The sequence below is a fragment of the Festucalex cinctus genome, chromosome 17 (assembly GCF_051991245.1).
Source record: "Festucalex cinctus isolate MCC-2025b chromosome 17, RoL_Fcin_1.0, whole genome shotgun sequence".
Lineage (NCBI taxonomy): Eukaryota > Metazoa > Chordata > Actinopteri > Syngnathiformes > Syngnathidae > Festucalex > Festucalex cinctus.
Genome location: NC_135427.1, coordinates 17,742,749 through 17,766,816, shown reverse-complemented (window position 1 = coordinate 17,766,816; position 24,068 = coordinate 17,742,749). Strand labels below are relative to the sequence as shown.

The 24,068-nt window shown below is 39.8% G+C and overlaps 1 protein-coding gene and 1 pseudogene across 1 annotated transcript; both read right to left on the bottom strand.

Moving 5' to 3' along the window:
- Positions 1–944: 944 nt before the first annotated feature.
- Positions 945–23,961, bottom strand: plaub (plasminogen activator, urokinase b). The gene is made up of 18 exons (XM_077503480.1): positions 23,884–23,961; positions 23,725–23,779; positions 23,541–23,642; positions 22,040–22,193; positions 20,018–20,109; positions 19,838–19,891; positions 19,713–19,757; positions 18,901–19,058; positions 10,859–10,875; positions 10,784–10,794; positions 10,526–10,679; positions 8,504–8,595; positions 8,324–8,377; positions 8,199–8,243; positions 7,355–7,544; positions 7,131–7,279; positions 1,348–1,643; positions 945–1,256 (listed from the first exon to the last, which is right to left on the bottom strand). Exons 1-18 carry the CDS (start codon positions 23,947–23,949, stop codon positions 1,098–1,100), a joined length of 1,893 nt encoding a protein of 630 aa, XP_077359606.1. The 5' UTR covers positions 23,950–23,961; the 3' UTR covers positions 945–1,097.
- Positions 3,700–7,120, bottom strand: LOC144004993 (general transcription factor II-I repeat domain-containing protein 2A pseudogene; annotated as a pseudogene).
- Positions 23,962–24,068: the final 107 nt, after the last annotated feature.

Below are 24,068 nucleotides of genomic sequence, written 5' to 3'. Positions count from 1 at the left end.
TGTGCAACAACCAATTGGAAACCAATTTGATTGGCCCACTGCGTAATCAGTGCAAAAATGAATATGGATCATGTCTAAAGGTTAGAAGGAAAAAAAAGTGTTTCGGGATTGGTTGTAGTTTAAAAAAAAATCAAAATATAATAAAAGAAGTAAAATTTTGCGACGGATCACACTTGACAAAAGATTTCACAAACGGTTCGTGTTTGACGCGTGACGTCACATGTCCAGCAGGTCTTGGTGTGACGAAGCCCCGCCCACTGTCGTCTTGCGGTTGTTGCGTGCAACACTGCCCTCTACTGGACGATGTCAACTACTACTTCATTAGCTTGATTGGAAGTTTCCTGTTTGCCTTTCAAATGCAACTGGTGAGCAAAAAAATCATTTCTTCGTAGTTGGCGTCATCGACAGTGATCAATGACAAACATCTCTCATATTATTTTTTATATAATTAATATTCAACAACCAATTGGAAACCGGTGTTGACCTGCTGCGCCTTTTTGATTGGCCCGCCGCATAATCCAGAAGGAAAATGAATATGGCTAATATTGGAAAATTTAAAAAAAATTAAAAATCTGATGTTTATTTTATTTTATTTTTTAAGGTAAAAAAAACATGACCAATTGTCTTTTATTTATTTACAATAGAATAATAACTTGTAGTTTTGTCATATTTTAAAAACTTTTCATTAAGCAACAAAACTGTTCCGATATCACTTTTTTAAGATAGCATTTTTTCCCCAAGTTAAGAAAAAAAACATCCAAAATATGTCACATTTCAACTTTTTATTTTTTTTCAATTAAAGAAATTGTCACACTCAAAGTAACATTCACATTTTAAAAATTTTGTGTGTGAACCTTTTTTTTGTGTAAAAAGTAAAGTAAAAGTAAAAAAAAAAAAAAAAAAAAAAAAAAAAAAATCAAATCATAAATAAGTTTGGAATGGAATCAACTTTATTAAAATTGGGGAAAAAAGAAAAAAATTCCTTTGTTACCAGGAACACAAAGCAGTTTTCCCCTTGTTGAAATGGGGGGGAAAATGGACATGGTTGTTGACTGGTTGCCACGGTAACACATCAGCACATGTCGCCGCCCTAGTGGTCAAATGCCGGCGTGCTGGCGAATCCATTGTCTGTAGTTGCGGACTTTGGCGTAGACGCCGGGTCGGCGCTGGCGGGCGCAGCCTTCGCCCCAGCTGATCACGCCCACCGCCACGAAACGTCCGTCCACCTGGCACGCCAGGGGACCGCCCGAGTCGCCCTGAACGCAACACGACAAAATGTCACCCTGGAAAAATATTCCAAGATGGCGTTCGGGAGTCGGGACAAATCAGACTTGCCGCCGGTTTTACCTCGCAGGCGTCCTGCGACCAGTCGTCGCGTCCGGCGCACAGCATGTTGACGGTGATTTTGTCGCCGTAGTAATCGTGTCGGGCGCACACTGCGGCATCCAGCAGGTTGACGTGCGCCCGCCGCAGGAACTGCGAGTGGTACCACAGGCCGTACTTCTCCTTGCCGAAGCCGGCGATCTCGCACGGGAGACCCGGCGGGAAGTTTTGGCCCTCCTCGGGCAGGCACAGACGACGTACGCCGGGACTCTCACGGGCGCAGCGGCCGTCTTGTTTTTTGGACTTCAGCTTGACCAGCGCTGTGCAGTCAAAGTCAGGTGTTACCACTGACCTGAATATATGACTGGATAGCCGATAGGCCAAGACTGTTGAGGTGGCGAGGCCGCCATATTGCTCCTCCCAAGAAACGTTTATCGCCGTACTATCCGATACATTTACACTAGGGGTGTTAAAAAAAATCGATTCGGCAATATATCGCGATACTACATCGCGCAATTCTTGAATCGATTCAATAGGCGGCTGAATCGATTTTTAAACTTCCATTTTTGATGGAAATATATTCAACAAAACGTCTTACTTCAGGTTAGGGTTCACACCTTAAACATGGAAGAATGTTTTATGAACTGAACATTAAGCCTTAATATTTTATTTTAATGCTGCTAAAACATGAAACAGATTACAACCTGTATAATACAAAAGTTTCAGATAAATAAATAATAAATTTTCATACAAATCTTACACTCTACAAGTTTACTGATTAGTATTTTCTAAATTTGAATGAAAAAAATCGCAACAATCGACTTATGAATTTGTATCGAGATTAATCGGTATCGAATCGAATCGTGACCTGTGAATCGTGATACGAATCGAATCGTCAGGTACTAGACAATTCACACCCCTAATTTACACTATCCAAAAAATGTGAAAACATTTGAGACAGGACTTAATAGAAACCGTATGATTTAGATTGTTTTATATTTATTAAAGATAAACAAAAGGACTGCAGGGATTTTACAACTTGCCTTAAATACATTCAGAAATTATATGCTTAATGATGTTTATAGGAGGAAACTTGGACAAAGAAAAAGGGGGTCTTCAAAGCAGCACGTTAATCATGCTAAGTTAGCATGCTAAGCTAATGCTGAAACTAATGCTAATGTAGGAGCCATATAGTACGTTTTGGTGGGTTCTTCCTGTTGTGGGTGTGTGTGTTGTACACGTACTCAACTTCCACCCGCACATTTTACTACCACGATGATTGGCGGTGTCACAACTCACCAGTGGGAGTGGTCTGTCTTGCTTATTAGTAAGTGGACTCACCTGTGGGGGGAAAGGTGTGTGTGTGTGTCTGTCATTGATCACCTGGTAGGGTGAGCGTGTGTAAAAAACTTTTTGTTGACAGCACCAATGCGCATCAAAACAAATCGCTATCTTGGAATAAACTCAAGAACCAACTTGGAACCGTGAAGTGCAACCAGGAGAACGTCGCTTCAGGCTGTGGAGGAACGAGCTGCGCTTATTAAAAGGTACCTTGTTCTGCAAACTAAGTAAGTGCCTGTGTTCGCGGTGTTGTGGATTAAAATTGAAGCAAGTAAACTTGGTCAAAGGTAGAAGAAAACGGAGTGCGTCAGCAATGTTTTAACTCCGCACGTCTTAGCCTGCCGTGGCGTCACAAACAACTAGACGCCGTAATAGATAATATTAATGTTAAGTTAGCATGCTAAGCTAATATTAAGCTAATGCTAATATTAATGCCAAATTAGCATATTAAGTTAATGCTATACTAATGCTAATATTAATGCTAATGTTGTTAGCATGCTAAACTAATGCTATGTTACTGTTAAGTTAGCATGTTAAGCTAATGCTAAGCTAATGTTAAATTAACATGCTAAGTTAGCATGTTAAGATAATCCTAAATTAGCATGGTAAGAATGCTAAGCTAATTCTAAGATAATGCTAAATTAGCATGTTAAGTTAATTCTAGTGCTGTCAAAGTTAAAGTGTTAACTAATTAATTAATCACAAAAAATTATCGCATTAATCATTGTATTACCACAGATTAATCACACTATTAATTTTAACTGCAGATGATCCTTTTTAGCCGACAGTGGATGGTTACGTTAAAGGTAGCTGTTCGAGTTTGAGCAATAAACATAACTACATACATTAAAGTAAAGCATTTAATAAATGTTTACATATGCTGTAAGTCATTTTTTTCCCATTTTAAATTATGCAAATAATAGATTAGAAAAAGCAGGATGTGCGTGTGCAGTGGATATATATTTTTGAAGATGTCCTCATAACATTAAATGTCGAAAAAATTAACACATACAACAGCTCTAGTTAATTCTAATGTAATTTAGCATGACAGGTTAACATAATAAGCTGATGGTAAGCTAATGCTAAGCTAATACTAATGTTAATTTAGCATGCTAAGCTAACGCTGATGCTAAGCTAATGCTATGCTTTCAATAAAACAATTATCGGCTTATCGGTTGACATCTGCACTTTCTAAATCAGGCATGTCAAACTCAGTTTGGCTCTGGGGCCGGATCCAGACTTTCTGTTCTCAGGTGGGCCGGATCAGTAAAAGAATGTCAACTCCAACTATTTAGTTTTGTTTTTCAGTACTATGCTTTATCATTCAGCCTACATTTGTAGCCCACCCTACATATTATAATCACGGATGACAAGGGATCTTTTCTAAGCACAACACATTTATTCACAAACAATGGAGAAAAAAAATGATTTTCATGTTTGGCATTGAATGTGTTAACAACTGGTTTATTTTAACAGTTGAGTGAATGCAGTTTTACACCTGAACCAACTCACCACACTAAACAAACTCAAGTGGGAGCTATGAAAAAAAATGTTTTGCCTTAATTGTCATACTGCTTTGAAATAATAATAAATAAAAATATATAATAATAAATAAAAATACAAAAGAAAAGTTTTAGCAGTGCATGGGCAATAAGATTATACTACATCAGCTCAAACTACTAGGCTGGGCCTACTGAAGCTGAGAATATACTGCACAATATTAATTGTCTTTAATATGAAACCAGATTAATCTTATTTTTAATGATCTGTATTCATGAGTGCAAACAAATGTCGTGTCATCACACTTTTTTCTCTCTCTCACTGCACTCCTGCAGTCTACTTGCTGCTGCTGGCTCCTGAAACTTGGCATCTTTTTGCCTTTACAAGTGCGTCGATATCAGGTTTCAAATCCTGAGTAGCAGCACATTTAACAATGTGATTCAAGTGTTCATTTGTTAACCTTGAGCGCTGCTTTGTTTTATTATTGTTCATCACGGAGAAAACCTGTTCACAAAGATAAGTAGTCCCAAACATGGAGAGAACGTTTGCAGCCATGGCTGTTAATTTGGGGTAACCTGGCACAAGATACTGATAAAACGTATCCAATCCCACGGACCCAAATTTATCCTTCATAGCGGAATCGCACTGGAAGTCAATAAGCTCGAGCTGAATGTCAGCTGGCACATCAGAGGGCTTCACTGTAAATGGCGAGCGAAAAAAGCCGAATTTGTTCTCAAGTTCACTGAAAACCTGAAACCTCCGCTCAAACTCTCGCAGCAAATCTGTTATGTTGTCTTTATATTTATCCAAATCGGGACGATCCGGTGCCTTCGGACGCACAGCTGTGAGACATGAGAAGTGCGTGGTGTCACCGCTGGATAGCTGCGTCTCCCACAGCGACAGTTTCATTTTGAACGCACTTATGCTGTCGTAATATTGAGTGACAACTCTATTACGGCCCTGCAATGTAGTGTTAGGTGTATTCAAGTGTTGCGTAATATCAACCATGAAGGCAAGATCCTGCACCCATTCCTTGCATTGAAGTTCCTTTACTGGGCGTTCTTCTCCATGAACTGTCCAATTTCGCCTCGAGCTCAAAGAAGCGCTTGAGTACTGCACCTCTGCTTAACCAGCGCACGTCAGTGTGGTATGGTAGGCCAGCATGAATGTCATGATCACTGAGAAATGAGTCAAACTGGCGGTGATTTAGACCGCGAGCTCTGATGAAATTGACAGTTTTCACAACCACGCTCATAACATGGTTCATTTGCAGTGTTTTGCAACATAACGCCTCCTGGTGCAAAATACAGTGAAATGCCCAAAACTCCTGTCCTCCATTTGCGGTCTGTACTTTGTCACGGAATTTTGTGGCAACGCCTGCCTTTCTCCCCACCATTGATGGCGCACCGTCGGTCGCCAGGCTCACAGCACGGGACCAGTCCGCCTCCACCTTGTCCAGCGCTCCAACGAGAGCGCTGAAAATGTCATCTGCTGTCGTGGTGTCATTCATGGGCACCAATTCAAGCAGCTCCTCGGTGATGGTCAAAGTTTCATCAACACCTCTAATGAATATGGCCAGTTGAGCAATATCTGTGACATCGGTGCTCTCATCTATTGCAATTGAAAATGCGATAAATGATTTGTTTTTCTCTTGCAATTGGCTGCTCAAGTCACTTGAGAGTTCTGTCACCCGATCTGCGACAGTGTTCCTCGTTAGACTAATATTGGCAAAGGCCAGTCTCTTTTCAGGGCACACGACTTCTGCAGCCTTCAGCATGCATGTTTTTACAAACTCCCCATCAGCAAATGGCTTGGATGCCTGCACCAGCTCGTTGGCAATAATGTAGCTGGCTCTTACAGCCCCATCAGCGATATCGCGGCTGCGCGTAAAAGCAGACTGCTGTTTCTTCAGACGAGTGACCAATTTGTTTATCTCGTCTTTTCTTATTTGTCCTTTCAAGTCGTCATACTTGTCTTTATGATGAGTCTCGTAGTGGCGCCGAATATTAAACTCTTTGAACACTGCAACTTGCTGATTACAAACCAAGCACACTGGTTTTGCATTCACTTCTGTGAATAAATAATTCTCAGTCCATTTTTCCTGGAAAACCCTGCACTCCGTGTCCACTTTTCTTTTTTTTGACAGTGCCATTTTGGGAAGGGTGTGTTGACCGATAACTTGTTTAGTAGTAGTGGTGAATGGTGAAGCAAGCTTACCGGTTAATTTCTAGTTGGACACATCACGTTGCGAATGTTTATTTCCTGGTACGAACTCGTGTCAGTGCCGCATGCTGGACGTGAGCTCTTTTACTGCCCTCTAGCGGCCGGAGCGAGCATTTGGTTTGTATTTATTTAAAAAAATCATAACCTTTGATAGAAATGAGCTATTGACTCGCTTTTTTTTTTATATACTCAGAAATTTATGACGGGCCGGATAAAATCATCCAACGGGCCGGGTCCGGCCCGCGGGCCGTATGTTTGACATGCCTGTTCTAAATTATTGGTTTATCGGTGTCTGTTGAAAATACCATTATTATGCATCCCTAATAAAAACATGTCTACTACTACGACTACTACTACTACAACCATTACCAGTAATTACTAATAATTGTGTTTTTCCTATATGTAATTACTTTAGAATTTTAACATAATTTATCCTTCAAATTCCTTCTTAGGCATTCAGCTGAACATTCAGCTTTCAGCATTCCCACGCAATTTCTCCAGAAATTGCACTTAGTCTAATTTGTCTTAATATTTTGTATTTCTTTTTTACATTTAAACATTTTCTTGTTTTGTGCCAAAAAAAACAAACAAAACAAAAAAACAGTTGAATAATTGTGATTTCAATTATTGCCGAAATAATCGTGATTATTATTTTTTCCATAATGGAGCAGCCCTATCAGTGGGTGTTGCCGACTGCGGCGTCCATCCAAATGGGCCCAGGCTTAATGAGCCGAGCATCTTACCGATGTCGTTGTCGTAGTTTCCTTGTTGGTTGTCGAAGTCGGGGTGCAGGACGATCCTGTCCACGCGAAACGTCTGCTCCAGGGCGTCGCTCTGGTTGAGGGCGCTCTTCCCCAGCGCCACCAGGAAGCGGCGCTCGTTCACACGGGATCTAAAGTAGTACACGTTGATACATTTCTTTTTTTTGGGGCCTTGGACAGGAAGTGATATCGCGGGTTGTCCTTACCCGTCAGGGAAGCAGTGAGCGGCGCTGAGGACCCAGCAAGGGGCGATCAAGCTCCCGCCGCAGCGGAACACCTTCTCTTTGGACCTGCCGCGCCACAAGATGGCCGCCAGCCACGGGTGCGACTCCACCGGTGCCACCGCGCCGCCTACGATCCGCATCTGCTTGCGGCGCGAGCGGCGCCCGCACGCAGCTGGCGAGGGGACGGCGACGGCGCCAGCGGTTATATTACATTTTTTTGAATTTTTTTATTTGAGTTGGTTTTATTTAGTTTCGCTTTTATTTATTTTATTTTTTTTTAAGTTTTAATTAGTTTTCATGGTAGTTTTTGTTAGTTTTTATTAGTTGTAGTTATTTAATAAATGCTTAGTTTTTGTTTAGTTTTAGATAGTTTCAGTATTAGTTTTAGTTTTTTTTTTAATGTGTATTACTTGTGCGCAATATTTAAAAAAACAGCATGGGAGTGACGTCATCTGAAGATGCTTTTCTATTGGCTACTGCGAGATGACATCACTTATGTGTGACACACTTTCAAATGTCCTTATTCCGGTTAATATCAAAATAAATCAACATCAAATCACATTCAAATCACAAATCATCCCCAAATGAATTTGCAATGACTAAAATGGACATTTTTGCTATAATTATAGTTTTCTAAACATAAAATGTAGTTTCAGTTTTTGTTTTTTAAAAATCATTTTCGTTTTTATTTGATTTTGTTAACAAAATAGTTTTTTGTTTTATTTTTTTCCGTTAGTTTTAGTGAACTAAAAAACCTTGGAAGGCGCCGACGCAAAGTCTCACTCGCGCTCAAATAGGCGTGCATCATTGAGGGGGCGGAGCTCACCTGCCGGGGGCGGGGTGGTCTGTGGGGGCTGAGTTGTCGGCGGCACTACAACAACGCAAAGCGCATTTTCAGGAAATGTTCTGGCATCACAAACATGACAGTGCAGACGAGGGGGCGGAGCTTACCTGTTGGCGTGGTGGGCGGGGCGTTGGTGGGCTTCGGCATCATGAAAGGTTGGGCTATACGAGAGCACAACACAAATTATTATTTTTGGAATGGTCCCATGCGGCAAACGCACAATAAGAATAATGTAAGTGTGTGCCAACAGGTGGCGCAAAAGCAAAAAAAGCGCCGACGGGACTTACGCAAGTTGCATCGTGGGACGTCGCAATATTCCCAAACCAGCCGGCCGTCTTTCCACACGTGGCACCACGGACGACGCTTGAAGCGAACGTTCCTGTTGGACCATCCGTGCGGTTAGTCCACAAACGTGCGCCACTTTCCAATTTGCTTGGTTATCATGTCGTACTTCTCCAACAGCGACGACACGCAACCTTCCAAACTCGCGCAGTTTTGTTACTAAGCAGAACTGTGCGCCGCAAATGTTAGCCAAAAGTTCAATCCTGCATGCACCTTGGAAGCAACTGCATTGCAACCTGCATGCTTGAAAACAATTTGCTACGTCAACCCTTCTTGGACTTTCTCCGGAATTTGCTTCTTCTTCTTCTTCTTGAAATAGAAGAAGAAATTGAGCTTTTGCGGGGGATCATGCGACATATTCTGTTCAATTCCAAATTTTTCTTTCATTCTTTATATTAAAAAAATAAACAAATGAAAGGGGATAGGAAGAAGTGAAACTTATGTGCCCCTCATATAAATAAATATCATAATTCAATTCAAATTTTTTACTTCAATTTTATTTATTTTATATTATGTAATATATTTATTTTATTTCAATTCAAAAATTTTCTTTCTTTCATTTAAAAAAAAAAAGAAAGGGGATAGGAACAAGTGAAACTTATGTGCCCCTGAACAAAAATAAATAAATTTGAATTTTTCTAATTCAATTTTATTTATTTATTTTATATTATATATTTAATGTATTTCATTTCAATTCAAAAATTTTATTTGATTCTTTAAAAAAAAAATGAAATGAGTTAGGAAGAGGTGAAACTTATGTGCCCCTGATCGAAAAAAATAAATTCAAAATTTTTACTTATTTATTTTATATTGTTTATTTATTTGATTTCAATTTTAATTCAATTTTAAAAAAATCTTTCATTTATTGATATTATATATTTAATTTATTTCATTTAAGTACAATTCAAACGTTTTATTTGATTCTTTTAAAAAAGAAAAAGGGATAGGAAGAAGTGAATCTTATGTGCCCGATATAAATAAAAAATTCAATTCAAATTTTTTACTTCAATTTTATTTTATATTTATTTAATCAATTTCAATTCAATTTTAAAAATCTATTTCATTTATTTATATTATATATTTAATTTATTTCATTTAAATACAATTCAAAAATTTTATTTGATTCTTTTAAAAAAGAAAAGAAAGGAAACCTATGTGCCCCTGATAATGCATAAATAAATAAATAATAATTCAATGTTTTTTAATTTTATTTATTTTATATTTATGTATGTTTAATTCAGAATTAGTATTTCATTCATTTAAAAAAAGAAATGAAAGGGGATAGGAAGAAGTGAAGTGTGCCCCTAATCAAAATAATAATAATAAAATAAATGACAGCAAGCAGATTCTTTCATGGTGACAATTCAAATGATTCAACAGCATGACCTTGTGCTATATATATATTTTTCCAGTAATTGAGCTTTATACATTTTTTTGTTTTAATACAAATGGATTTAAGATTATTTAGTTTTATCATCCAGATTGTTCTACAAATTGACACCTTGAGTTAAAATACATTGTTCTTTTTGTTTTGTTCTGTATTTAGTTTTAGGAAAAAATATATGTTCCTCTTAATTCGTACTCACATCTTTTTCCTTTTTTTATTATTTGCATGTTAATTGGTAACAATTCATGATGGGCTTATCCATTATTTTAAAGGCGATTAAAGTCCATCAATTGATTGAGTTTGAAAGTTTTTAGTTGTATAAATAAATATTCAGATTCGTGTGGTCTCTGTATCCACATCCAAACACGACCAGATCACCTGCCAAAAGTGAGGGAACGCCGTCCGTTTTGAAAAGCATACAAACTCGTGTGAATTGAAACAAAGTCGCCGTCATACATTTCCCAAAGTGAGAAAAAAAAAGAAAGAAGTCGTCAGTTCGCCAACATTTTCAGAGCGTGAGCGAGCATGTGGCGAATGTGGCGGTGCGCCGTTGCCGTGGCAACGCGTCAGTTCCAGTGACCTGCAGTAGTTGTGCGTGCCGCCGTCCACGTCCAAGGTCAGGTAGCGTCGCCCGGTGTCGGCGTCCCACGGCTGGCACGGGCGACCGCTCTCCGACACGGCGCGGAAGCCACGGTAGTAAAGGCCGACGCCCTCGTAGCAGTCGGCCACGCCTCCTGCCGCAGAAGCACACACCGATCAGAGATTGACAACTTTGTGGCAAAAAAAGTTCAACAGGACCATCTCAAAAGTGGAGATAGTGTCTTCACTACATAAAAACTGGACTCAAATCTGTGGATATTTTGGATCATGAACAAAAACAAGAAAAATATCCTATTATTGTGTCTCTGCTAACCTGTCCACGTTGTGACACTGTCATGTGACACCAAGGTTATTTGAGTTAACCCTATAAAGCATGTACCATGAAATATATGAGAGAAAATTCAGATTCTTTGTAAATAGAGTATTTAGTGGTCCTTATGAACATTTTTTTTTTTTTAAATCAATTTTGTGTCATATTTAACACATGCGGTCACAATGCTTTAAATTCATACAGTTATAACTAAAAAAATATAATAAACAGACAGATCAACCATATTTGTATTTCCAAAAATCAGAAAGAACATTTCCCACTATTAATAATTATATTTGTCTCTCCTTTCTCAATTGGGGCGATCTTGCAAAGCCGCTGCAAAAGCCATCAGCTGGGTGATACTGCCCTCTAATGGATTATCCGTGCAATGCATGTGTCAGATCATATACGTCAGGGTTTTAATGTGAAAAAAAAACAATATATTATAAGAGAGCTCAAAATGTCTTCTATTTAATATGTTTGGCTTTATATGGTTAAAAAACTAATGAAAATAATGAAATTAAAAATTCTAGTAATTTAGTTAACAAAATAAAATAAAAACGAAAATGCTTTTAAAAAATGAAAAGTAACTGAAATTACATTTCACCCTACTATATCACCCTGTGTGACACTTCCCTTTTCAAATCTGCAGCTAGAGAGTGCAACATGCATAAACACATGGGACAGACAGGAGGTGGATTCACTGTGAAATGTTAAAAAAAAAAAAAATTACAGTTGTAACTTAACATGGATAAAACGCTATAACATTCCAACAATAATAATGCGGCCACTAACTAATGCTGGTTAGCTTACTAACTTGTAGCATAGAGCCAGAGTAGCCACTGTAATTGTGTGTCAAGTTTATTTTCATCAAAAAGATGTGAGAAAATTTGATGTGAAATTGTTCCGAAAAGGTTCAATTTAATCAGCTGACCAAATAAAGGTTGTCCTGACTAAAACTACTCTAAAACGTTGAGTTTTTTGTTGACTAAAACTAGACCAATAATTTATATTATGCATAGGCTATAAAGTAATAATAATAATAATAATAATAATATAGAAATATATTCTTAAAAAAATAAATTAATAATAATAATAATAATCTCGCTTAGGTCACCATTTACTGGTGTATTGTTATGTTGAATCCCCCACAGATTTCCTTCACACTCACTTCCCCCCAGGTTTCTTCACTATTATACTTATCTACTTGCTATCTCTCTCTTTATATAAATTATATAAATTGCCTAATTACTCTTTTGCTATCCTACAATATGTTAATATTAATAAGCAGCTTATATAGATGTATACATAAGACTGAGTCTATATTGCTTGTATGCAGAAATTAGCTCTGGTCTCCTGGAATGTGTGTGGCGCTCGCTCCCAGGCAAAAAGAATAAAAATTTTAGACCATCTCTCAAAATTTAAGGCAGATATTTGTCTCCTACAAGAAACCCACTTACAAAAATCAGAAGAAAAATTATTTATAGATAAAAATTTTAGTCAAGTTTACTCTGCCTCCTATAATAGTAGACAAAGAGGTGTCTCTATACTTATACATAAGAATTTATTCTTTACTCTAAATAATATAGTAACAGATTTAGAGGGCCGATATATTATTATCCAGGTAACTATATTTAATAAAGTATATACAATTGGTAATTTATATGCCCCAAATAATGATGACCCTGATTTTTTCCATGAATTTTTCTCTCGGTTACTCGATTTAGCAACAAATTCTACTATTATTATTGGAGGTGATTTTAACACGGTCTTGAACCCGTTAATAGATCGTTCTAATAATACGATATATACAAGGCGATTACGATCCGCTAAAGTAATAGATGAGTATATGGAGGATTTTGGCCTCAGCGATGGCTGGAGACTTCAAAACCCAACTAAGAAGGAATTTACTTTCTTCTCTGCTGTGCACCGATCATTCTCAAGAATTGATTTTTTCCTTACAAATAATTCTATTGTTGATAAAACTGCTATAAAAATACATTCTATAATTATAAGTGATCATGCACCAGTCTCCCTCACTCTACAAATTGACTCTACCTTTAAACCTCCCCCGATATGGCGTTTTAACATCTCATTACTGAAAGACGTAGAGTTTGATAAAATTATTAGAAGGGAGTGGGCAGATTTTTTGGAAATAAATGACTCTCCAAATATATCTCCATCTCTTCTCTGGGAAGCAGGGAAAGCGGTAATTAGAGGGAAAATTATATCATATTCAACTTATAAAAAGAAACAGGATCAAAAATTAGAAAAATACCTGGAAGATAAAATTAAACAACTAACGGATGAATATGTATTAAACCCAAATAATCAAATATGGATAGAACTACAGAATATAAAAATACAGTTAGATAACATGTTATCTAAAAAGACAGAGTTTATAATACAACAGTTGAGATATAATAATTTTGAACATAATAATAAATCAGGTAAATTCCTGGCAAATCAACTTCAACGGAATCGGGAAAAATCTCTTATAACGGCTATTAAAGATATAAATGGTGAATGCACACAATCACCAGAAGAAATTAACCATATTTTTTATAACTATTATCGAAATCTATACACAGAAATTAATAGACCTAACCCTGAATATATTGAGGAATTCCTAAACAGCTTAAATATACCTCAGTTATCTATTGAACATAAAGATATTCTCGATACCCCGCTTACTATAGATGAGTTGTATCGTGCTTTAGACAGTATGCCTAATGGCAGAGAACCTGGTCCAGACGGCTTTCCGGCTATATTTTTTAAACATTTCTGGTTAATGTTTGCTCCATTATTTCTAAGAGTAGTAACTGAAATTAAAAGTAAAGGTGATATACGTCAAGATATGAATATAGCAGCAATTAAACTTTTATTAAAGCCAGAAAAAGACCCTACCCTCCCGTCAAGTTACCGACCGATATCACTAATTAATACCGATATTAAAATTATCGCTAAGGCCTTGGCATCTCGATTAGAGACGGTAATCTCGACAATTATTCATAGTGATCAAACAGGTTTTATTAAAGGTCGTCATTCTACTAATAATATTAGGAGACTCTTTAACTTGATTAGTATGTCACAGCGGCATGATAAAAAGGCAGTTGTTATTTCGCTGGATGCAGAAAAAGCATTCGATAAAGTTAACTGGTCCTTCCTCTTTGCTGTCTTAAATAAATTCGGCTTCGGGGAGTCATTCATTCAATGGGTCTCAATATTATATGATTCTCCTAAAGCTACAGTTACTACTAATGGGATTACATCACAGAGTTTTACTTTACAAAGGGGAACAAGACAAGGGTGCCCAATTTCTCCTTTATTATTTGCTATATTTATTGAGCCGCTTGCATTAGCTATACGTCAGGATAGACGGATCCAAGGAATCCACTCCGGGACAATAGAACATAAAATTAATCTATATGCCGATGATATATTACTCTATTTAGAAGAACCTGCTATTTCGCTAGGGGAAGCATTTAAATTAATAACTAAATTCTCTCACTTATCAGATTACTCTATTAACTGGACAAAATCAACATTATTACCTATTACAGAAAATTCATGGAATCCTACAAGTCAGGATCCACACTACTCCTTTCCTACAGGTAATTTAAAATACTTAGGTGTTAAAATTTCACCTAAGTTAACTGAATTAACTTCTTTAAATTTTTCACCATTATTGGATAGTATCCGTAGTGACCTGGAACGCTGGAATAATCTTCCGATCTCTTTAATAGGACGGATAGCTACTATAAAAATGAAAGTTTTACCAAAGATTAATTATTTATTTTCAATGATTCCATTTAAACCTACGTCTAACTGGTTCCAATCGCTGGACTCTGCTATCATAAAATTCTATTGGAATAAAAAAAAAGCCAAAATTAGTCTATCTACTCTTCAGGAAAGTAAATCTAAAGGAGGTTTAGAGGCACCAAACTTTATGTACTATTATCTAGCTAATCAACTACAATATCTTGTGCTATGGACACAACCCAACAGAGATACTAACTGTTGGTTGGAATTGGAGCAGAAGGATTGTAATAATCTTAGACTGTCAGATTTACTCTTTATTACAAAATCAATAAGACGACATAATTGTTTTAAAAACCCAATGATAGCCGCCACCCTGACTGCCTGGTGGAAGGCATTAGAAATTACAAACTCCCAATTGGCGCCCTGTGGGCTCTCTCCCATTTGGCATAACCCCGACTTTCAACTTAATAATCAGTCGTTCCATTTAAGCCTATGGGAGCAGAAAGGAATTACACACCTTCATCATCTTTTCTCAGATAATAAGTTTATATCATATACAAACTTGGTCCAGAAATATGAAATAAAAAAGGGAAATTTCTTACATTATCTGCAAGTTAAAAATATGGTTAAGAAACAAATCCCAACACTTCAAGATACGCTCCAACTGCCTGTCTTAGCTAAAGATATTATAAAGCTTTCTCCAACAACAATAAAGAAAATATCAAAAATATATAAGTTATTTTTATACACAAATAAAACGTATTTACCGACTTTAAAATGGGAAAAAGACTTGTCTATAGTTCCGGAACCAGACTTTTGGACCCAAATCTGTGAAAATGTATTTAAAATGACCAAACAGACAAATTTGCAACTTATCCAATATAAGATACTTCATAGAACATATATTACACAATATATGATGAAAAAAATGGGACTCTCTGACTCCGACATTTGTCTCCAGTGCTCACAAAACACTGCCGATACTTATCTTCATGCTTTATGGTCATGTACTCCAGTGCTGCATTTCTGGACTAAAATCTTGGAAAAGCTCGCTGATATATTAAACTGTAGGCTTCCTTTATCTCCAAGACTGTGTTTACTAGGTGACTTAACAATAACTGAGCGACCATGTAAACAATCTCAATCTATATTTATAGCCCTTACTATTGCTAAAAAAATAATCCTTGTCAATTGGAAAAATAAACAATCTCTAAATATCGACCACTGGTTAAACTTACTAATAAATTATATCTCAATGGAAAAAATCTCTGCCTTAAATAAAAATCAAGTATCAAGATTTAAACAAATATGGTCTATGTACATAGAATATTTTAATCTCAATTTGGCAACTTAATCCTGCCAAGATTCTGCCTGTTAACGAGAGCCACCACATCGTTACAACTTCTGTTTTCGCTGCTCCTGTATTTGGTATTTTGTATCTGATTGTTTTTATTTTTATATAGTCAGGAACCTAGTTGCTGCTAGTGGGCTCGAGCATACCACACTATACGACACTATACTCAATAACTCCTTAAGATCTATTTCTAGTGGGCACTAAGCATCAACACTTGGTGTTACTGCATGCTAATTAGTCAATTTTCTTGACGCCGTCCCCTGTGGTCGGGCGGGGGTGGTTCTGCCCCCCCCCCCCCCCCCCCCGTTGTCTGCTCGGTGGCGGTTGCGTCTTGGCCGCTCCCTGGGCCCCCTGTGGGGTGCGGTGTTGGGGTGCTTCCCCTGGTGCCCGGGGCGGTGCCGTCCCGGCGCGGTCCGCTGCTCCGTGCCCGGCGGCGCGGTTCGGGGTGGGTGGGCCTCCGGTGTGCCCCGTGGTTCCCTCTCCCCTCCCCCTTCCTCCCCCCCGTCGCCTCTCCCTCCTCGCCTCCTCCCGCCCATCCTCCTCTGCCTCCCGGTCCCTTTTCCCTTGTCGCCCTCCCTCCTCCTCTCCCCCCCCGCCTCCTGCCCTGCAGCCGCCCTTTCGCCTTCTTGTCGTCTTCTCCCCGCTTCCCCCGCCCCCCCCCCCCCCCCCTTCCCTGTCTGCCCTGCGGCCCCTCCCCCTCCCTCTCCCTGGGCCTGGGGCTCCCTCCCCGGCCCGGGCGTCGGGCTCCGGGGGCCGGGCGAGGGTTTGGGGCCTGCCCCGCTCCGGTATAACTCCTGGTGCCCCGGGCGGGCCCCGGTGGCTGGTGGGCTGTCCGGTAGCCCTGCTGCGCTGGCTGTCCGCCCATTGTGGTGCCGGGTGGATGAGGTGGGGGGCGGCGGGGGGTGGGGGTGCTGGGGGGCGGGCGTGCCACCTACACCCGCCGGGTTGGGTGAGGCCCCGCTGGTCGCTCCTCTTACTCACTTCACTAGCTTGCACTATACACTTTGTAAATATACACATAGGGCACACAACACATTTCTTGGTGGGGTGGGGAAGGGTGGAAACACCGTCTTCACCCTTCAACTCCCCTCCAATTTTAATGCACCTCACGTCCAAGGGGAGGGGTGAGTTGGGGCGGGGAGCCATCAGAGGGGATGGACTGCAGTGCCTGGCAGCGCTGTGGTCCCCCCCATTTGTGTCCCTGCCCCACCACTTTGTCCCTCCATTCCCTTTTTTAATGCACCACACATATACATATTCATTTTTTGGGGGGGGATACGGGTGTGTCGGAGTAGGGGAAATTTTTTCCCTCTGCTCCGACTCACCTGCTCCCAATTTTAATGCACCACACGCACACACTTGTATATACACTGGGTGGGGCCACATTCACGGTGTAAGGGTAGAGCTCGCCAGTCGGCGAGCTGGCGGACTCAGTAACAGGGTTAGGTGTCACTTGTACTCTGGCGTGACGACCGGGGCCTCTCCCCACCGGGCTCGGTGTTCTGGTGTCCCGCCTTCTCCCCTGGTGCTTCCTCCTCTGCTTCCCCCCTCCCGCCGCGGTGCAAATCTCGCGCGGCTGGAGGTGGGGTGGGCACATCTTCCCTCTCTGCGCTGCTGCCCGGTGCCGGTTTCCGGGGGGGGGTGGGGGGTTCTCGCGGGGGGCCGGGTTCGCGGGGGGGGGGGTGGCGGCCGTCGGGGGGGGGCGGCTTGTTTGGGGGGGGGGTGGAGGTATGGGTGGGTGGGGGGTTGGGTGCTGGGGGTCGGGGTGTGTTCGGGGGTTTGGGGGTCGGGGGTGGTGGGGCCTGGGTCGTGGTGGATGGCGGGTTTGGGTGGGGTGCGGGGGGGTCGTGGGGGGATGGGGGCTGGGGACCGGTGGGGCGCTGTGGGGGCCCGCTGGGCCTCGTTCTGCGGCCTTGGGCTCGGGGGTGTGGGCCGGGGCTGGGGCGGGGGTGTTCCGGGTATCTGGGTCGGCTCGCTGACCGGTGTCCGCTCGGGTGGCTTGGGGGTGGCCTTGGTGCTGCCGCGGCCTGGGGATTCCGGGGGGGGTGGGGGGGGGGGGGGGGTGCTCGCTTTGCTGGACCGCGGTTGACGGCTTCTCTCTTTGGTGGTGGTCCTTATGCATGCCAGATCCGTCGCACCAGCATCTACTGAAACTCAACAGAAGTACCCTCTCCCTCCCACAGCCCCTTGAATCAGTTGGTGCTGGTGTCTGTGGTTCTCACTTTTCTTTATCTATCCTTCCCTCCTTCCTCTCTTTAGTTTTTCCTCTGGTCACTTGAGATCTTAATTTATTAGAAGTATGAGGTTTCTGGGGTTGGCATAAGACTCCGGTTTTGTAACCACGCAGGAGGGGTCTTGTTGGTGCTGGACTTCACTTTGATGGATTGGATGTACTGGCTTCTATTGATCTCACTCTGCCTTATCGATCCTTCCCTCCTTCCTCTCTTTAGTTTTTCCTCTGGGCTCTTGAGATCTCGCTAAATTTGCTGGAATTTAGAGGCTTCCGGGGTTGGCGTAAGACTTTGATTTTGTAATCATGGGGAAGGCAGGAAGTGTTTGGTCGGTGCTGGATGTCACTTTGATTTACCTTTCTTTTCTCTTTATTTCTTTTTTTTCTGACCTTTTCTCTGGTCTCCTGACCATTTAAATCTCACGACTCTGGCAAGATTCTGAAGTACCTGGTTAAGGCGAAGGGTAATGGGATATTTATAAGGTTTTAGGTGAATGAATGAGTATAAATTTATACGTATTTGCACGCACGCACGCAAACGCACGCAAACGCACACACGCAAACGCACGCACGCACGCAAACGCACGCACGCAAACGCACGCACACATACACACACACAAAAAAAAAAAAAAAAAAAAAAAAAAAAAAAAAAAAAAAAAAAAAAAAAAAAAAAGGGAAGCAGTGAGCGGCGCTGAGGACCCAGCAAGGGGCGATCAAGCTCCCGCCGCAGCGGAACACCTTCTCTTTGGACCTGCCGCGCCACAAGATGGCCGCCAGCCACGGGTGCGACTCCACCGGTGCCACCGCGCCGCCTACGATCCGCATCTGCTTGCGGCGCGAGCGGCGCCCGCACGCAGCTGGCGAGGGGACGGCGACGGCGCCAGCGGTTATATTACATTTTTTTGAATTTTTTTATTTGAGTTGGTTTTATTTAGTTTCGCTTTTATTTATTTTATTTTTTTTTAAGTTTTAATTAGTTTTCATGGTAGTTTTTGTTAGTTTTTATTAGTTGTAGTTATTTAATAAATGCTTAGTTTTTGTTTAGTTTTAGATAGTTTCAGTATTAGTTTTAGTTTTTTTTTTAATGTGTATTACTTGTGCGCAATATTTAAAAAAACAGCATGGGAGTGACGTCATCTGAAGATGCTTTTCTATTGGCTACTGCGAGATGACATCACTTATGTGTGACACACTTTCAAATGTCCTTATTCCGGTTAATATCAAAATAAATCAACATCAAATCACATTCAAATCACAAATCATCCCCAAATGAATTTGCAATGACTAAAATGGACATTTTTGCTATAATTATAGTTTTCTAAACATAAAATGTAGTTTCAGTTTTTGTTTTTTAAAAATCATTTTCGTTTTTATTTGATTTTGTTAACAAAATAGTTTTTTGTTTTATTTTTTTCCGTTAGTTTTAGTGAACTAAAAAACCTTGGAAGGCGCCGACGCAAAGTCTCACTCGCGCTCAAATAGGCGTGCATCATTGAGGGGGCGGAGCTCACCTGCCGGGGGCGGGGTGGTCTGTGGGGGCTGAGTTGTCGGCGGCACTACAACAACGCAAAGCGCATTTTCAGGAAATGTTCTGGCATCACAAACATGACAGTGCAGACGAGGGGGCGGAGCTTACCTGTTGGCGTGGTGGGCGGGGCGTTGGTGGGCTTCGGCATCATGAAAGGTTGGGCTATACGAGAGCACAACACAAATTATTATTTTTGGAATGGTCCCATGCGGCAAACGCACAATAAGAATAATGTAAGTGTGTGCCAACAGGTGGCGCAAAAGCAAAAAAAGCGCCGACGGGACTTACGCAAGTTGCATCGTGGGACGTCGCAATATTCCCAAACCAGCCGGCCGTCTTTCCACACGTGGCACCACGGACGACGCTTGAAGCGAACGTTCCTGTTGGACCATCCGTGCGGTTAGTCCACAAACGTGCGCCACTTTCCAATTTGCTTGGTTATCATGTCGTACTTCTCCAACAGCGACGACACGCAACCTTCCAAACTCGCGCAGTTTTGTTACTAAGCAGAACTGTGCGCCGCAAATGTTAGCCAAAAGTTCAATCCTGCATGCACCTTGGAAGCAACTGCATTGCAACCTGCATGCTTGAAAACAATTTGCTACGTCAACCCTTCTTGGACTTTCTCCGGAATTTGCTTCTTCTTCTTCTTCTTGAAATAGAAGAAGAAATTGAGCTTTTGCGGGGGATCATGCGACATATTCTGTTCAATTCCAAATTTTTCTTTCATTCTTTATATTAAAAAAATAAACAAATGAAAGGGGATAGGAAGAAGTGAAACTTATGTGCCCCTCATATAAATAAATATCATAATTCAATTCAAATTTTTTACTTCAATTTTATTTATTTTATATTATGTAATATATTTATTTTATTTCAATTCAAAAATTTTCTTTCTTTCATTTAAAAAAAAAAAGAAAGGGGATAGGAACAAGTGAAACTTATGTGCCCCTGAACAAAAATAAATAAATTTGAATTTTTCTAATTCAATTTTATTTATTTATTTTATATTATATATTTAATGTATTTCATTTCAATTCAAAAATTTTATTTGATTCTTTAAAAAAAAAATGAAATGAGTTAGGAAGAGGTGAAACTTATGTGCCCCTGATCGAAAAAAATAAATTCAAAATTTTTACTTATTTATTTTATATTGTTTATTTATTTGATTTCAATTTTAATTCAATTTTAAAAAAATCTTTCATTTATTGATATTATATATTTAATTTATTTCATTTAAGTACAATTCAAACGTTTTATTTGATTCTTTTAAAAAAGAAAAAGGGATAGGAAGAAGTGAATCTTATGTGCCCGATATAAATAAAAAATTCAATTCAAATTTTTTACTTCAATTTTATTTTATATTTATTTAATCAATTTCAATTCAATTTTAAAAATCTATTTCATTTATTTATATTATATATTTAATTTATTTCATTTAAATACAATTCAAAAATTTTATTTGATTCTTTTAAAAAAGAAAAGAAAGGAAACCTATGTGCCCCTGATAATGCATAAATAAATAAATAATAATTCAATGTTTTTTAATTTTATTTATTTTATATTTATGTATGTTTAATTCAGAATTAGTATTTCATTCATTTAAAAAAAGAAATGAAAGGGGATAGGAAGAAGTGAAGTGTGCCCCTAATCAAAATAATAATAATAAAATAAATGACAGCAAGCAGATTCTTTCATGGTGACAATTCAAATGATTCAACAGCATGACCTTGTGCTATATATATATTTTTCCAGTAATTGAGCTTTATACATTTTTTTGTTTTAATACAAATGGATTTAAGATTATTTAGTTTTATCATCCAGATTGTTCTACAAATTGACACCTTGAGTTAAAATACATTGTTCTTTTTGTTTTGTTCTGTATTTAGTTTTAGGAAAAAATATATGTTCCTCTTAATTCGTACTCACATCTTTTTCCTTTTTTTATTATTTGCATGTTAATTGGTAACAATTCATGATGGGCTTATCCATTATTTTAAAGGCGATTAAAGTCCATCAATTGATTGAGTTTGAAAGTTTTTAGTTGTATAAATAAATATTCAGATTCGTGTGGTCTCTGTATCCACATCCAAACACGACCAGATCACCTGCCAAAAGTGAGGGAACGCCGTCCGTTTTGAAAAGCATACAAACTCGTGTGAATTGAAACAAAGTCGCCGTCATACATTTCCCAAAGTGAGAAAAAAAAAGAAAGAAGTCGTCAGTTCGCCAACATTTTCAGAGCGTGAGCGAGCATGTGGCGAATGTGGCGGTGCGCCGTTGCCGTGGCAACGCGTCAGTTCCAGTGACCTGCAGTAGTTGTGCGTGCCGCCGTCCACGTCCAAGGTCAGGTAGCGTCGCCCGGTGTCGGCGTCCCACGGCTGGCACGGGCGACCGCTCTCCGACACGGCGCGGAAGCCACGGTAGTAAAGGCCGACGCCCTCGTAGCAGTCGGCCACGCCTCCTGCCGCAGAAGCACACACCGATCAGAGATTGACAACTTTGTGGCAAAAAAAGTTCAACAGGACCATCTCAAAAGTGGAGATAGTGTCTTCACTACATAAAAACTGGACTCAAATCTGTGGATATTTTGGATCATGAACAAAAACAAGAAAAATATCCTATTATTGTGTCTCTGCTAACCTGTCCACGTTGTGACACTGTCATGTGACACCAAGGTTATTTGAGTTAACCCTATAAAGCATGTACCATGAAATATATGAGAGAAAATTCAGATTCTTTGTAAATAGAGTATTTAGTGGTCCTTATGAACATTTTTTTTTTTTTAAATCAATTTTGTGTCATATTTAACACATGCGGTCACAATGCTTTAAATTCATACAGTTATAACTAAAAAAATATAATAAACAGACAGATCAACCATATTTGTATTTCCAAAAATCAGAAAGAACATTTCCCACTATTAATAATTATATTTGTCTCTCCTTTCTCAATTGGGGCGATCTTGCAAAGCCGCTGCAAAAGCCATCAGCTGGGTGATACTGCCCTCTAATGGATTATCCGTGCAATGCATGTGTCAGATCATATACGTCAGGGTTTTAATGTGAAAAAAAAACAATATATTATAAGAGAGCTCAAAATGTCTTCTATTTAATATGTTTGGCTTTATATGGTTAAAAAACTAATGAAAATAATGAAATTAAAAATTCTAGTAATTTAGTTAACAAAATAAAATAAAAACGAAAATGCTTTTAAAAAATGAAAAGTAACTGAAATTACATTTCACCCTACTATATCACCCTGTGTGACACTTCCCTTTTCAAATCTGCAGCTAGAGAGTGCAACATGCATAAACACATGGGACAGACAGGAGGTGGATTCACTGTGAAATGTTAAAAAAAAAAAAAATTACAGTTGTAACTTAACATGGATAAAACGCTATAACATTCCAACAATAATAATGCGGCCACTAACTAATGCTGGTTAGCTTACTAACTTGTAGCATAGAGCCAGAGTAGCCACTGTAATTGTGTGTCAAGTTTATTTTCATCAAAAAGATGTGAGAAAATTTGATGTGAAATTGTTCCGAAAAGGTTCAATTTAATCAGCTGACCAAATAAAGGTTGTCCTGACTAAAACTACTCTAAAACGTTGAGTTTTTTGTTGACTAAAACTAGACCAATAAAATTACATTTTGTTGGACTACAATAAAGACTAAAATGCTAGATTAAATTAAAAGCGGGATGGGGTTGACTAACTTTGATCAAAACTAACAAGCGTGACCAAAATTGGACTAAAACTGAGACTCCGTTTAAAAATGGTGACTCAAATGAAGACTAGTCTTTCTCACGCGTTTGGCAGAAGTTTCCCTCAAAGTGGTCGGGACACAAACAGGACATGTGTCGGCCCGTCGTCAGGCTGGGGACGGACGTTCCTCCGTTCTGGCAGATTCCTGCGAACGCATCACACAGCAGCCCCGTCGGCCTCCTCATTCCTGCTCAAACGCGTCCCGACTTGACTTGACGCCGGCTCACCTGAGCTCCACGACGACGACAGAGCCGTCTGCCGCCGCGGCCGCCGGCCCTCAATCTGATCAGAGCACCAAAACAAACAAAAAAATATGTTTTTACGCCAAAGTCGGTGGACAGAGTACGGACGGACGCGCCCGGAACGCTTACGTCAGCACCACCTACCGACGAGGAGCAAAACAGCAACGCCAAGAGGAGCAAAGCTGCAGCGGGCCGCATCGCGTCCTCCATTATCCGCCCAACTTGTGGGTGGGGCCTCCCAGGAAGTTCAAATGCATTTCCTAAACCATGACAACTGATTGCCTAATCCTAACTCCAACCAAAACCAATTTCAAACCAAAACTCTAAAA